Raw genomic sequence first — 13,815 nt, 5'->3', positions numbered from 1 at the left:
TTTGGTATGTCTTCCATCTTTCTCATCATCCTCTTTCTACATATCTTGTCCAAGGGGAACCTACACGTCTGGGCAGCAAAAGTCTGGACCCTCCCGGTCAAGGCAGAAAAAAATTCCTTCGGAGACGACGCGCCTGGACCCCCCTTGGATGCCGATTTCACGATTTGAGAATCGGACTGGCATCCCCGTCCTCTGTGAACTCATCGCTAACCGACTGTCATCCTTGGGGTCGTTATAGAATCATAGCCGCCGCGTCATCAATTCTTCACTCGTCCCGGAAGTCATCCCTTCCCCTCGCGCGTGCTTTTTCGTTTCCCCTTTCCTTTCTTTCTCGTTCCTTTCCCCCGTCCTTTATTAGAGGCCGCCCGTCATGGCCGACCAGGAAGTGGATTTGGATTCAATCATCGATCGCCTTTTGGAGGTGAGGGGCAGCCGTCCTGGCAAGCAGGTGCAGCTCTTGGAATCGGAGATTCGTTATCTCTGCACCAAGGCCCGTGAGATCTTCATTTCTCAGCCTATTCTTCTGGAGCTCGAGGCTCCCATCAAGGTGCGTGTTCTGTGTTTATGGTCCTTGGATCACAAGTTTTTTTTTCTCCCTTTGTCTATCGCCGACTCGCGTCTCTAACGTGTCTTGTTTTGATCACAGATCTGCGGTGATATCCACGGTCAATACTACGATCTCCTCCGTCTGTTTGAATACGGCGGTTTCCCCCCAGAGGCCAACTACCTTTTCCTCGGTGACTACGTCGACCGTGGTAAGCAGTCGCTCGAGACTATCTGCCTGCTCCTCGCGTACAAGATCAAGTACCCCGAGAACTTCTTTATTCTGCGTGGTAACCACGAGTGTGCCTCCATCAACCGTATCTATGGCTTTTACGATGAGTGCAAGCGACGATACAACATCAAGCTGTGGAAGACCTTCACCGACTGCTTCAACTGCCTCCCCATTGCTGCTATCATCGACGAGAAGATCTTCACCATGCACGGTGGTTTGAGCCCGGATCTCAACTCGATGGAGCAGATCCGCCGCGTTATGCGTCCTACTGATGTAAGTTTTTCCTCGACTATCTTTGAGTCCCTTTTGGACACGGATTCCTCGGCAGGTGTGCTGTTGCTTTACGCACGGACTCGAGAGCTGGCAGGCACCTTATACACAAAGAGCTGTGGAGCCTCCGGCGGCTTGAAGGCCAAGTTAACTAACATTTATGATAATAGATCCCCGACTGTGGCCTCCTTTGCGATCTTCTGTGGTCTGACCCGGACAAGGATATCACGGGTTGGAGCGAGAACGACCGTGGTGTCTCTTTCACATTCGGCCCCGACGTGGTGTCGCGCTTCCTCCAGAAACACGACATGGATTTGATATGCCGCGCGCATCAGGTTGTGGAGGATGGATACGAGTTCTTCTCGAAGCGGCAGCTGGTCACGCTATTCAGTGCGCCCAACTACTGTGGTGAATTCGACAATGCGGGTGCAATGATGAGCGTTGATGAGTCTCTGCTCTGCTCGTTCCAGGTGAGTGGATCTCGTATCCCACGATCCCTCTCCGTTTTTCCCACTTCTAAGCCAGCAATTCTAACCTCTTTTTTTCTTTCGATCTGCAGATCCTAAAACCAGCCGAAAAGAAACAAAAGTACGTCTACGGTGGCATGAGCTCCGGCGGGCCCATCACTCCTCCGCGCAAGCAAAAGAAGAAGTAAAACAAAAAGAAGAATCAATACGAGCTTTCCCATGTGCAGCAGGTTCGGGCGGAGATAAGCCATTTTTGCGACACCCCATGTTCAACTATCGCCTATCGACACATACAACTATCACCCATAACCACCCGCCAAATCCGCTGTCCATGTCCAAGCCATGTCCCACGCCTATTCCTCCAACCTCCGCCGCGATTTCAAATCCCCCCGCTCACAACAACCTCCCCCACGAAGCGATGAACGACCGAGGATCTTTATCTACGCCCGGGTCCAGCCCAACGCCCACACTTTCCCCGTTCTCACCCACAATCGCCGCCAACTACAACAATCCGATAATCCACCTCCTTTTTCCTCTCTTCCGATTTCCGTTTAGGGCTGACCCGGCGCGCCATTTGACTATTTTCTCGTCTGTCTTTCCCCCCTTCTCATTTCTTCTGGCCGGTTCCGGATCACGCGACCAACATACATGTACACCCCCCCCTTGGGACGGACGATGATCTCGCTTTCCCCCGTTACAGTTTCTCTATTCCACTTCTTCTTTTTTGACTATTTTTTTTTCGCAACCCATTTTTGTTTCCCTTTTGCCCTTTTCCTAGTCCTTCTCATCTACCTGTTATTGCCGTTTCTCACCTTATCATCTGGACGGAATGATTACTCTCGGCATTCTGGAAGGGCGGGGAAATCTGGTCTATCTTATCCTTTTTTTTTCTTTTATCTTCCTCTCTGATTCGTTCTGTCTTATTGGTCGAGTTGTTTTGAGTTTAAATGGAACGCAGATGTTTGCCGTAAGTTTTTTTATCTCTAATTTGTCTTGCGTGTATGGGAGGGGGCGTAGCTTAGAAGTTCGGACAATTCGGTTCTTGTCGGATGGATCTTGCTCGTTCTTCCGAGGTCCTTACGGGGTACGCTGCGCTCGTAGGCTCTTGCCGCCTGTGTATAACCTGTGGTAGCGAAGCCCAGAGATTCAACTTGATGGCACAAGTAGAAAAGGCACCATCTACATGTCGAGACCAACCTCTCTACACCTCTATAATGATAGTCCAGGTATGCCAATCGAAAGCCTCTCGTTTAGTTCTACTTGTTTCCCTTTTCTGCGCACCAGATTCTCCACATACGTGCTCAATATACCTCTCTCAAAGAGTACATTATCCAAAATACTACGCCCCAGTCCGGGCCAACTTGTAGTATAAACCATTGTATTCAGCGAGACCCAAAAAACTTCGGCTAATTGGCTATAGTGTAGGGACGAAAGGCGCAACGCAAAAGCATAGGCGGAGAAAAATAAAAGACATGCATTGGGGGACTTGCGGGGTGGTTACAGAGTGAGGTTTGGGTTGTGGAGCTGGGCGTAGGCCTGGGTCTGAGTCTGGAGGAGACTGGACCTGGCTTGGCTTGGCTTGAGCGGTGCAAGGTGCTGTGGCACGTTGCGATAGAGGTATTTGTGTTGGAGGTGTGGGATATGGAGGGAGGTGTAAGGAGGGCTGGCCCGGGCCACCCATGGCCGTAGACATTGCAGAGATATGGGTGGGAGTGGAGTGGAGGGGAGGGAGGGCTGGTGGCTGTGAGAGGGGGGTTCAGACTAGACATCGGACTGGTTGACGACGTTTAGACGTATTGAGACAGCCAGCGGATACCCTCGCCGTATCCTGGATGTTGATGTTAGCTACCCAGCTTTCCCTATAGATTGACCAGATAATTCTGCTGTCTGGTTTGTCCGGGACTCACCTTGACGCATGACAACACTGCACATGAACAGCTCAATAGGCCGGATGCCCTCGAGAGGGACCTTGCCCTTACCAGTGGTCTGGTACAGACCGAGCTGGTGACGCAGCTCATCCTCAGAGACGGCGTCGGGGTGATCGATCTTGTTGCCGAGCACGAGGAAAGGCACCTTGGCGAGGTCCTCCATGGCGAGCAGGGCGTCCAGCTCGACCTTGGACTCGGGGAAACGCTCGTAGTCCTTGGCATCGACCAGGAAGACGATGCCGCTGACCTCGGGGAAGTAGTCCTTCCACAGACGGCGGGCTATACTGGTTAGTTGCATTGGTTCTTTTCTCTTAACTCGGTCAATCGCTCGCGATAAACTCACCCTGCTGGTGACCACCCAGATCGAAGGTCGTGAAGCGGTTGTTACCGATAGCCAGCTCCTCCGAGGTCGGGTGGGCGGTGGGAGACAGAACGGCGACACGGTCGTTCTAGATAGTGCTATCGTCAGCTTATCCATCCAACATACAACCAATCCTTTATCAATCTATTCCCCCGCGCAGAATCCATGCAAGTATATCGCCCCAAACAGCGGAAACACCTCGCAGCCATGCGCCAGGACCACATAGTCTCGGGATTTGACCTCGGCCCTGTCTCGTATCCCGCCATCCGCGCAACCATTCGCCCTCACACCCACAAACTCACCTTCAACATGTGCAGCAGGGTCGTCTTGCCAGCATTGTCGAGACCGAGGAACAGAAGCTTAGCGTGCTTGTTCAGGAGACCAAGCGAGGCCAGAATATCGTAGACTGCAGCGAAAAAAAGTCCATCAGTAAACGCAGTTTTGCAAAGGTCAAACCCGGAATCACAAGCGCAGCAGCCGCGGCATTAGGATAGACAGATTCGACTCGGTCCTAATCGCTGCTGATAGTCTCCAGGTATACCGTAAAGGTTATACTGTGAACTGGAGGAGCTGCTTTCCCCCGGTTTGTCCCCCTTTGTATAGTGTAGTGTCCGGGGTGCGGGATGGTGGACTCGGTCAGGCCACGGGGGTTCGGGAGGGCGACTTACACCAGTTGACGATCCACATGGCGAAGGCGAGAACACAAAGGGTGACTGTGGAGAGGTCGAACAAAGGAAATCGGGTACGACGAGGTCGTAGACGAGAGGTAGGCGTCGGAAGTGGATGGAGAGGGGGAGAGGCAAGAAAGTCAGGACAGGTTGATGTTGTTTTCGGGATCGGCCAATGGCTTGGGTGCCTGAGGCAGCAAGGGATCAACGGTGGCGGACTTTGACGAAATTGAGAGTCACCATTTGCCTTCCGAATGATGACCCGAATACAGTAGCATCGGACAACATTATATATTGAACGTTTGAGAGATTACAATTTATGCAAGCGGTGATAATATGTTTCAAGCTCATTGGTAGTCACTAGCACTAACGTTGAAAATAAGGCTAACGACGCAATTCATTCCGACCCAGCAACCTCCATAACGCAGCAATTTCAGCTAAGGGGTATCCGCTCCGCAGCTATGCAAGATGAAAAAAGAAAGTGGCCTCCTCAGATAAGCGCTGGAAAAGACAAGGAAAATATGTACTGGGGAAAGAATAATCAAGAACAAAATATTGGAAATGCAAGGACAATTTGTTTCCCCCCCGGAAGGATTAGAAGAGGGTATCGTAAGTAGATAGTAGGTAAAGAGGATCGAGAAGCAGATCACATCACAGAAAAAGAAAAAACCCAGTCAAGTGGATGACATGAAGTTGGTTAAGTATGTATCAGCGAAAGGCACCCAGATCGCTAACTGGGTGGGGGAAATAGTATGTAAAAGGAAAGAGGTAAAAAAAGGTAATGTATGTACAGAAATGAAGAGTAGGATAGGGTAAATTTGGGTATTGGGGGAATGGGGGGAAGATAAAGACAGACAGTGCAACAGCGCAGTCTAGTCCTTGGGGAGCCTAGACGGATAGGACGAGCTGGGTGTCTTCAGCGACACCGTAAGCCCTGCACCTCTCAGCAACTTCGAGGCCAAGCTCCTTCATCCTTTCAGCTCCCTTGCCGGGAATCGGCCGCCGAACCATCTGCTCTTTGGCAGCTTTGCGGCAATGTTGACGCCAGAACTTTTCTTTACGTTTCTGGCGCTTCTTTTCGAGACCCTCGACAATGTCGATGGGTCCACGGGTATGCATTTCGCGGGTGCGAGAGTGTTCGTGCTCGGGCGACTCGGTCAAGGGTGGAATGCCGTGCCACCGGTGCGACTTGTCCAAGCTCGTGAAGAAAGGGTTGGGCGTGCGCGGAAGCGACTTGGTCCGGGTCAAATGCGGGCGCTGGACCAAGTGGCTGATGTTCAGTCCCTGTGGCGACGAAGACTCAATGGCAGGCAGATCCTCTGAGAAAACTGGCCGCGTGGAAGGCGAGGGAGACTTGGCTCGGCAGGCTCGTGAACGAGGAGGAGGGGACTTGAGACGCTTGGGAGAAACCCGGCCGGCTCGGCGAGGTGGGGGAGAGACCATGCGCTTGGGGGAATGACGAGGTGAGGCCTTGCGAGCTGGATCCTCCGTGCGGCCACGGGATGGCTCGAAGATGAATTCATCGAAATCACCGTGGGAGATATCCTCCAGGTCGTCGTCTTCATCCTCGGGGTCGCTGGTGGGGAAGCTAGGATCAATGTCTTGCGGGATGAGAATGTGCTTTGACATTCGTCGTTGCTCCATGCAAGACTTGTAAGCAATCTCCATGGGACGATCCTCATCGAGTGTGCCGCAAACAAAGTCGGTGCTATCCGGCAGGTTGGGAGTGCCAGGGCGCATGATATTACACGCCTTAGAAGGGCGATGGCCAGCGATCTTTCGAACGGGAGCAGGTAACCACTTCGGGTGGTCATCGGTCATCGAGTCGAATGAAGTGTTGGAAGCACGGCGCTCCATGGTTGAAGGGAGGGCATCGAGGGGCTGAGTACTGGATTCAGGCACAATTGCCGAGGGTGCCCAAAATTCATACTCTGAGCCGTCGTCATCACTCTCGTCAGAGTCAGCGAAACCAGCCTCATTGTCGGACTCGTTTCCATCATCGTCAGAGAAATGCACAGTAGAGTCATCGTCGGCGAGATCCTCGGCATCGTCATCGTCGTCCTCCTCGTCCTCTTCATCCTGTGCTTCCTCCTCGGCCTCTTCGCCCAGTCGTCGAATTGCAATCTCTTTCTTCATGCAGTCATTCAGGGTGATCTTCTGGGCGTAATCGGTCGATTTGGTCACCCACTCGTCATCCTCATCCACCGAGCTGGCAAATTCGTGGAACCGAGTCGCCTCAGATTCCTCAAACTTGCCTAGTCCACTGGTAGGAACACCTTGAGGGACGCTCTTTGCGGGCATCTTCTCGTTCTGGTCTCCGTTCACACGGTCCTGAGAGGACTTGCGAGCAGCGGGAGCCGGGGAGCCGCGACAGCGGTTTCGGAAGGTGGGCTTTCGACCTGGCGAGCGCTCGCGTGCGATGGCAGACAGGCGTCCGGGGCAGGCGAATGTGAGGGCGGTTTTGCGCTTGGGAGGTTCAAGTGTAGCTTGTGTTGATTCAAGTTGAGGGGTGGGTGGCGCAGAAGGTTTTTGGGTATTTGAGGGTTCGGTCTGGCGACCACAGGCAAAACTGATGCACCGCTTACGACCCAAATTGGCCTCAACGGTGGTCTCATTGGCGACGGAAATCTTGACCTTGGGAGTGGTGTCTCTCTTGCCGTTCATCGGGGCAGCCTTGCCCGTCATCTGTGGTGGCAAAGGCGGACTCGGAGTATTGGAGAGAGACGGACTGGTCAGACCCCCATCGCTGGTCAGCTCTGCCGTGGAGATGCCACTGACGTTGCTGTGAGGATAGGACCGGTAGGAGTATGTAGAGTCGTGGAGGGAGGGGTGTGGTTCGATGGGGGACATCTCCGGGCTGCTCTTGAGGGCGCGGGTGAGCAAGGATTCCTTTTGGTGGGCGATCGTGGGTCGAGCGAAGACTGTCTCATCGTGGTGGTGTAATGAAGTCGCGTGAAGGATATGTTGTTGATCGGGGGGTTCGTCCAAGTCCTCGGCCAGGTCGGCCTCGTCGTGGGCTGGCCTCGTGGAGGCATTTGGCGCGATGAGCATCTTGAGGAGGTTGTGAAATGAGAATGGTCGTTCTCCACGGGGTTGTGCCATTTTGTTCTTTGAGCAAAGCAAGTATTCCAGGAGAATCCCTGTTGAACAAGGTCAAACAGTGGTGGCGAGGTTCACGAGTGTATCCAAGTAGGTTTGTCGTGACTCGCGCGGCGATGCTCTCTCGATATCGATTAGAAATCGCAATCGATTGACCCAGTGGGCAGAGCAATAGTCCCGTGAAGGACAGCGGTCATGATATGAAACGCATGACTGGAAAGGGACCAGGAAGCAAAGTCAAGAGGCGACCAGAGGGTTGCCAAGGATAATTATTGACTCTCAAGAATGGCCACTCGACAGAGCGCCGGGGCACGAGTACCTCTAGTCTTAGCGCCAAGCCTCTTTGCAGTAAAGGGCGTCCAGATCACAAAAAAAAGGAAGAATGCTGAAAAGATTCCAAAGTGGAGGAAGGAGAAAGAGGAGAGAAGGAGGGGAGAGTGGAGAGTGATAAAAAGGAAAGAAACGAGAAAAGAGGGTATAGAAAGGTAGTCAGTAGTTGGGAAGTCGTCGTAGTTCAGGGTCGGTCGTAGGAGGAGGGGGGGGGGGGAAGGACAGGCTTGGTGGGAGCAGCAGTCGTCTTTCGGTACCGTCCTGACCAAACCGTTCTGACTGTACGGACCATTCGTCAGTGTGCCGGTACGTGCTTTAACTAGGAGCCACCCATACTAACCAGAAGTCCCCTCGCTTGATGACCACTACATTGTGACCATACGGTGACCATACACGGCACGACGGCATCGTCGTCTTGGGTTTAGCGTCCAAAAAAAATCAGTTCTTTCTTTGTCTTTTTTTTTTTCCTTTTATTTTTCCCTTTTCTGTTGGCTTCCCCTCGCCACAACCCTTCCACGCTGTTTCCAAGGCCCCACTTGTCAACTGGTTTGAATGCTGCACAGTCCTGCGCCCTAATACTCTGATCATCCATACAGCCCCCAACGAGTTCTTTTTGCTATTTTAATCTGCTTTGTCAGTTTTGTTCTTTATTCTCCTGTGTATTATTTGATCTATTTTTTATCTCTTTGTCTATCGATCTTCTCTCATTTGTGACTATTCTCGCTGGCCTCGCTGTCAGTGCTAGGGTTTCATTCGTCCATAAAAACCGGGTGGAGTGTGATGACTACTCCCGTATTGTGAGTTGCTGGTCCGTTGGTGGTTGCCGCTGGACTATGACTATGAGGCATTTTGTGCCGGCTAATCCCCTTCAGGGCATCCACGCTAGGAACACCGACCTCCAGCTAGTAGTATTAAGTTACTTGCCCACAGGTCACTGAGCGATAGTCATACAATGTAGTAATATCATTACAACTCGACTGTTCTTGTAATCGTAATAATACGAGGCACTTGATCAACCTCGATATCAGAATATCGTGATTCTCGAGCTCCTCGATCTCCAGCATTCCTCCTAGACCACGTTGCTCGATACGGTCTTCCCCTGCGCCAGGAATTCTGCTTCAAGCATCTCGATTCCTCGAAAAGCAAGGCCGGCAAGGAGAATTTACTGAATTCAGCAGCCACGAGGGACGGCCGTACCCGTACCGTCATCCGACGTCACTGCAGCTACCACCACCACTAAACTAGCGCCGATCTGCGGTATTGTCCCGTAATCGCCCCTCCCCAACTCGGCACTCTCCAAAAGCGGCGTGGTGCCTGTGCCTGAACCCTCTCAAGATTTCGGCTCCATTAAATTGGCCAAACCCTAGCCCTCGCCGTACTCCGTACGACTGTACGTATATCCCTAGTCTACCCGATGGGTCAACCTAGTCAACCTCTGGAATATCTAACCTAGTGTCCTTGTTCTCCTCCAACTAAAACTATAAACGCGCTCTGCGCGCTTGGTGATGCTGTTTCGGTCAGACTGGTCTCGTCTTGGCGGGGTTGGAATCAGCCCTTTCTGGAATATAATAATGTTATATTTTTATCACCATCATCAATTCACCTGGCCCTTGCTCCTCGATGCGGACACATCTGACGTAACTTACATATATAGACATGACTCCCGCGAGGGTATCGGGGTACTGTACTAACGTCGAGCGCAAAGGGCGAGTTCAGACCTCTCCTGACAGAAATTAGCCGGAGGAAGTACGTGCATTATGGTTTAATGTTATTATATTACGCTTCTCCGTAGGCATTGAGCAGTCCTTATGATAATTATGAAACAAGACTATACCATGGAACAAGAATGGTTCAAATATAGAGGTAGCAAATGATACTCGAAAGGTGTACATAGTACTCGGTTCTCCATATTGTATCTCCACTGTAAGCATCATTTCCTCCCCCAGCTTGGCCCTGCTCCGTGCCAGACGATCAGGCTTGGTATACATACGTCTCAGCGTCACCCAAAAAACCCCCACCGTCATGATCCTCCGTGCATGTCATTCCAAAGCATGCCAAGTCCAAAGGTAGCGTCGGTATGGCGCCAAGAGCTTTTCCGTCTGCGCCTGCCCAGCTAGCCCAATAGTTGGCCAGTAGTACAAAGTACAAGAGGCTGTTTCGTTTGTACCTACAGTATCCATCCTAAGATGACTCTCGTAGGTAGGATCATCAGGGTTGTCGTCATCCGACGAGGCGATGCTTTAGACACATCTCGTATCGTGCAGATATCCTCTCCTCCACATGGATAGATTCAAGATTGATTTACTGTTCGGTCGCGTCGCGTGGTCAATGATCAGTCTTCCACGTACTGCCGGTCTCCGATCTGCAGTGGAACATCCAGTAGTAGTATCTGCAGCGCTGCACTCTGTTATTCGGGATATCAAGTAAAGAAGCAACTAGTGACTGTGGATGGATGCATGGTGCCCTCGGCCCACTCTACCGACGTATTCTATAGGAATATGTCGGTATTCATCTTTTAAAAATGAATTTGAATATCGACATCATTGGTGCCGTGCGCAAAACAAATGACCTCAGTAGGCACCAATCGTCAAGCAGAGCGACGGGCTGACGAGGGTAATCCACCTTGAAGCAAGAGGAGCGGTCAGCCGCAATCGCAATCAGCCCCCACGGCGTCCGCAATATAGACAATTTACAACCATGCCATCGCGTAGTTATTATTATGTATTCAGTCAGCTTCTCCATGGGTACCTAAATATCTGTACCTAAGCACTGAACAGTACCTATGAAAGTACACAGCTCGGTACTTCGGCAAGGGTCCTCCCCAAAGCACCGTAGATGCACACGAAACATCTCATCTCACGCTTTGATGCATGCTCCTGTCATGTACGTGCAGGGAAGACAACTCTCCTACAGTAGTCGATCGGATCTGACAAGTAAAATGTAATCTCCAGAAGACGATGGCGTTGAGATCTTGACAAGCTTCGCGAATCCAAGGAGATCACCCCACACTGCACCTATACGAGGCTTACGAGCAGGCATGCCCCCTGTTGGTTGCGCGAGTCCTCAGTGGACCGCGCATATTCGCCCACGAACCGGTCAGTCGTCAGTGTGAGCCCTTGGTCGTGTTTGCAATACCGGCGAAGCTTGTTGCCAACGGAACCGCGGTGCAGGGAGCTGCCGATCGTCTGGGGGTACTACTCGGTGAAGTTGAGGAAGGTGCAACACTCGACTTGTCAAAAGGAGATTTTCTCCGATCGGCGAGAAAGTTTGGCGAGGGAGGGTGGGAAGGTCTTGATGGGACGCTGCTGAGGCTCGTTACTGGCCAGCAGCAGGCGGCTTTTGGGGGCACGAGATCGCTTTGATCGGCCCTGCCGTCCAGTGGTTGCTGTTTCGCATTATGATTTGAGAAGGATACACCTCTCTTCTGTTTGGCTGCTCAATGCTCGTCAGTTATTCCATTCGCAAGACAATTTTTCCTCGGCGCGTATTGGAAAAAAAGAAGAAAGTGGCAATGTATACATGCAAGTGTACACACTCTATGTACCTCGGACTGCCAGCCACAGAGGACTATTCTCCGCTGTGCGCGACGATTTTCAGTAGTTGTACTAAATAAAACAGAAATGCAATCCTGCGCCCCCACCCAAGACCACCAGTACAACGAAATCCAAGTCCAATCACTCAATGCAATCGATGCCCGTACATTTGAAATTGTATAGGGACGAGGGGCCAAGAAAATCCCCCAATTCTCCGTAACCGCCCCCCTCAGAATACCAACTACTAATTACAAAACAATTCAAGATTCATACTCCAAATCACTTATCCACAACAGTTTGGAGGGGCCAAGAGAATTATCCCGCACCCAGCGGGACGGCGTTGCGCTCGTGGCACCAGACGGGACGGGAGTTGAGCTGGGGCCGTGGAGAACATACCCGGGCATTTATGAAGACTGAAGATTGAGACAACTGAGATCTGATTTGATCCGGTCTCCTCATGCTACCTATACTAGTTATGGAGTAGTATACATTTCTCCCGACCGATCATCTTTAGTCTCATGTCACGAGATTCTCCATCGGGTATCGTATTTGATTCATGTCCTGTTGTACGCCGTGTAATAAGGTGTGAACTGTGCAGGTGGACTCCAAACTAGGGCCAAGAGCTAGCACAAGAATGGGGTAATATTACACAAGCACCCAACTGAGAAAAATAAACTAACCCTTCGAGTCGTAGATTATGGAGCCAGACTCGGGATGTGTTGTACAAAAGGACATACATTAGATTTGAAGCACTCCTTGACCGGAGCACAATCGGGGGAAGTGGAGACATCGTAGTATATCGAATTGGATGCTGGGAATCCTCGCCAGAGAAGTGCAAGATGAGGACGGGGGCGAAACGGGTCAGAAAACAAACAATGCGAACCAGAGCAAGGATCGCTAGCTCGACGAGGCTAACCAATTAATGATTGAAAGATGTGAGTGTAGATGTTAGAAGTGCTGGTCAGTTTCTAGCTACAGTAGTTAACTAATCGCTGACCAAGTGTTCCGAGGAACCCATGACAGTAGCGCGCAGGAGATGGCGTCCCCAGCCAACCTACCACTGCTTTGTATGAGGCATTTTGGTCCGCTCTCCACTGCCCATCTGCGACGTGCACCGGAAACAGTAAAGCCACGACGGGTCAACATGAGGGGAAGAGATTTTGACAGCGGCTGTCCCGCTTGGCTTGGCTTCGGGTTCATGGAACCCCTCTTTGACGTTTCTTTTGCGAGGCTATCTTTGTTTTTTCCTTGCGAAAAAATGTTTGTTTGCTACGCGGGGCTGTCAATATGCCAATTGAGCATCTTGACGACAAAACTTATTCTCCGAGTGGCCAATTCCTCAAGGGCATGCGTTTCGTGTTGCGTTGGCCTTTGACGATGTCAGTACAAGTGTTGGGGGCAACTGGATGAACCTGCCAATTTGGTTTTACAATCATAAGTACCACCGTCATACTCTGTTCGGGTGCAGGTGCTGTGCTGTGCTCGGATACCCTGGTCAGAGGAAAGGGACTACTAACCCAAAGGATCCCCTTGGAACGTCTGGGGCATATTTTGCTTCTTCTGGAAAACACGGAATCTGATGACGTCCCTCGCAGACGCACTGTACGGAATCATTGGGCCATCAATGACTCTGAAAGTCTTTCTTGATGCCCGAATGCCCTCGACTATTGACTTTCATTTTGCCTTTGGTCAGTAGTGCGATTTTGGGGCATCTGAATGGCCGTCCCGACGGAGCTCCTGCAGTGTGGTCTCATCCATGCACAAGAAACGCAGTATCGTACTGTATGTACTGTGCAGCCAAGTACAATCCTATCACTTCCTGTCACTCAGGGTCAGGAACTTACGCAAACAACACTGATCGATGAGACAACTGACGATACAGGACCTATCAAACTCAATAATGCCCGTGACATCTTCAACTTGGCCAAGAATGCCGACGAATGTCACGTCCCATCCATGCACATATCAGTCTTAGATGCCAACAAAGCATCACTACCCAACACAGTGAGACCTTCGGCCAGTAAGTCACTGCCACCACCAAGCAGTACGCATTCCACGGGAAGGCTTGGCGACCACGACTGCAATTGTAGCCTGCCAAGACCTGGGCATAGCCCTCACGCGGCTTCAGAATGCGACTGGTGCTATGCGGACTCCGATATGGACGGGCCCTTGAGACCAGCAGAGTGACGATTGTCTCACGGTTTGAGGCACACTCGCAGAGTCGCAGCCAAGGCCAAGTCAGGGGTGGACGCCAATCTCCACCAAAAGAACAATACAATGACCCACAGATCTAAGTCTGGGGGCAGTGGAGTGGAACGACACGAACAGGCGGGCTCACTACCCCTTTCTGCATCTTGAAAGCCCAGAACTTGGCGTGTTGGTCC

General features: G+C 51.5%; 4 protein-coding genes across 4 annotated transcripts; 2 read left to right on the top strand and 2 right to left on the bottom strand.

Annotated features, from left to right (window-relative positions):
- Window positions 1-370: 370 nt before the first annotated feature.
- Window positions 371-1,700, top strand: glcA (type 1 serine/threonine-protein phosphatase catalytic subunit GLC7; the record flags this gene model as incomplete). The annotated part of the gene is made up of 4 exons (XM_056911658.1): window positions 371-547; window positions 647-1,048; window positions 1,216-1,515; window positions 1,605-1,700. 4 exons carry the CDS (start codon window positions 371-373, stop codon window positions 1,698-1,700), a joined length of 975 nt encoding a protein of 324 aa, XP_056764484.1.
- A 1,599-nt stretch (window positions 1,701-3,299) lies between these two features.
- On the bottom strand, window positions 3,300-4,488 carry sar1 (Arf family GTPase SAR1; the record flags this gene model as incomplete). The annotated part of the gene is made up of 5 exons (XM_056911657.1): window positions 3,300-3,340; window positions 3,420-3,719; window positions 3,784-3,889; window positions 4,104-4,207; window positions 4,470-4,488. The coding sequence occupies 5 exons, from the start codon at window positions 4,486-4,488 to the stop codon at window positions 3,300-3,302; spliced, it is 570 nt and encodes a 189-aa protein (XP_056764483.1).
- An 869-nt stretch (window positions 4,489-5,357) lies between these two features.
- Window positions 5,358-7,571, bottom strand: N7458_008274 (DUF2457 domain-containing protein; the record flags this gene model as incomplete). The annotated part of the gene is made up of 1 exon (XM_056911656.1): window positions 5,358-7,571. The coding sequence occupies one exon, from the start codon at window positions 7,569-7,571 to the stop codon at window positions 5,358-5,360; it is 2,214 nt and encodes a 737-aa protein (XP_056764482.1).
- Window positions 7,572-13,147: 5,576 nt separating this feature from the next.
- Window positions 13,148-13,604, top strand: N7458_008273 (uncharacterized protein; the record flags this gene model as incomplete). The annotated part of the gene is made up of 3 exons (XM_056911655.1): window positions 13,148-13,213; window positions 13,262-13,451; window positions 13,477-13,604. The coding sequence occupies 3 exons, from the start codon at window positions 13,148-13,150 to the stop codon at window positions 13,602-13,604; spliced, it is 384 nt and encodes a 127-aa protein (XP_056764481.1).
- Window positions 13,605-13,815: the final 211 nt, after the last annotated feature.

This window comes from Penicillium daleae, assembly GCF_028827525.1.
Source record: "Penicillium daleae strain IBT 16125 chromosome Unknown utg000007l_segment0_segment0, whole genome shotgun sequence".
In the NCBI taxonomy this organism is placed as follows: Eukaryota; Fungi; Ascomycota; class Eurotiomycetes; order Eurotiales; family Aspergillaceae; genus Penicillium; species Penicillium daleae.
Note: the sequence above shows the minus strand (reverse complement) of the source record. Positions and strands in the feature narration are given on the sequence as shown.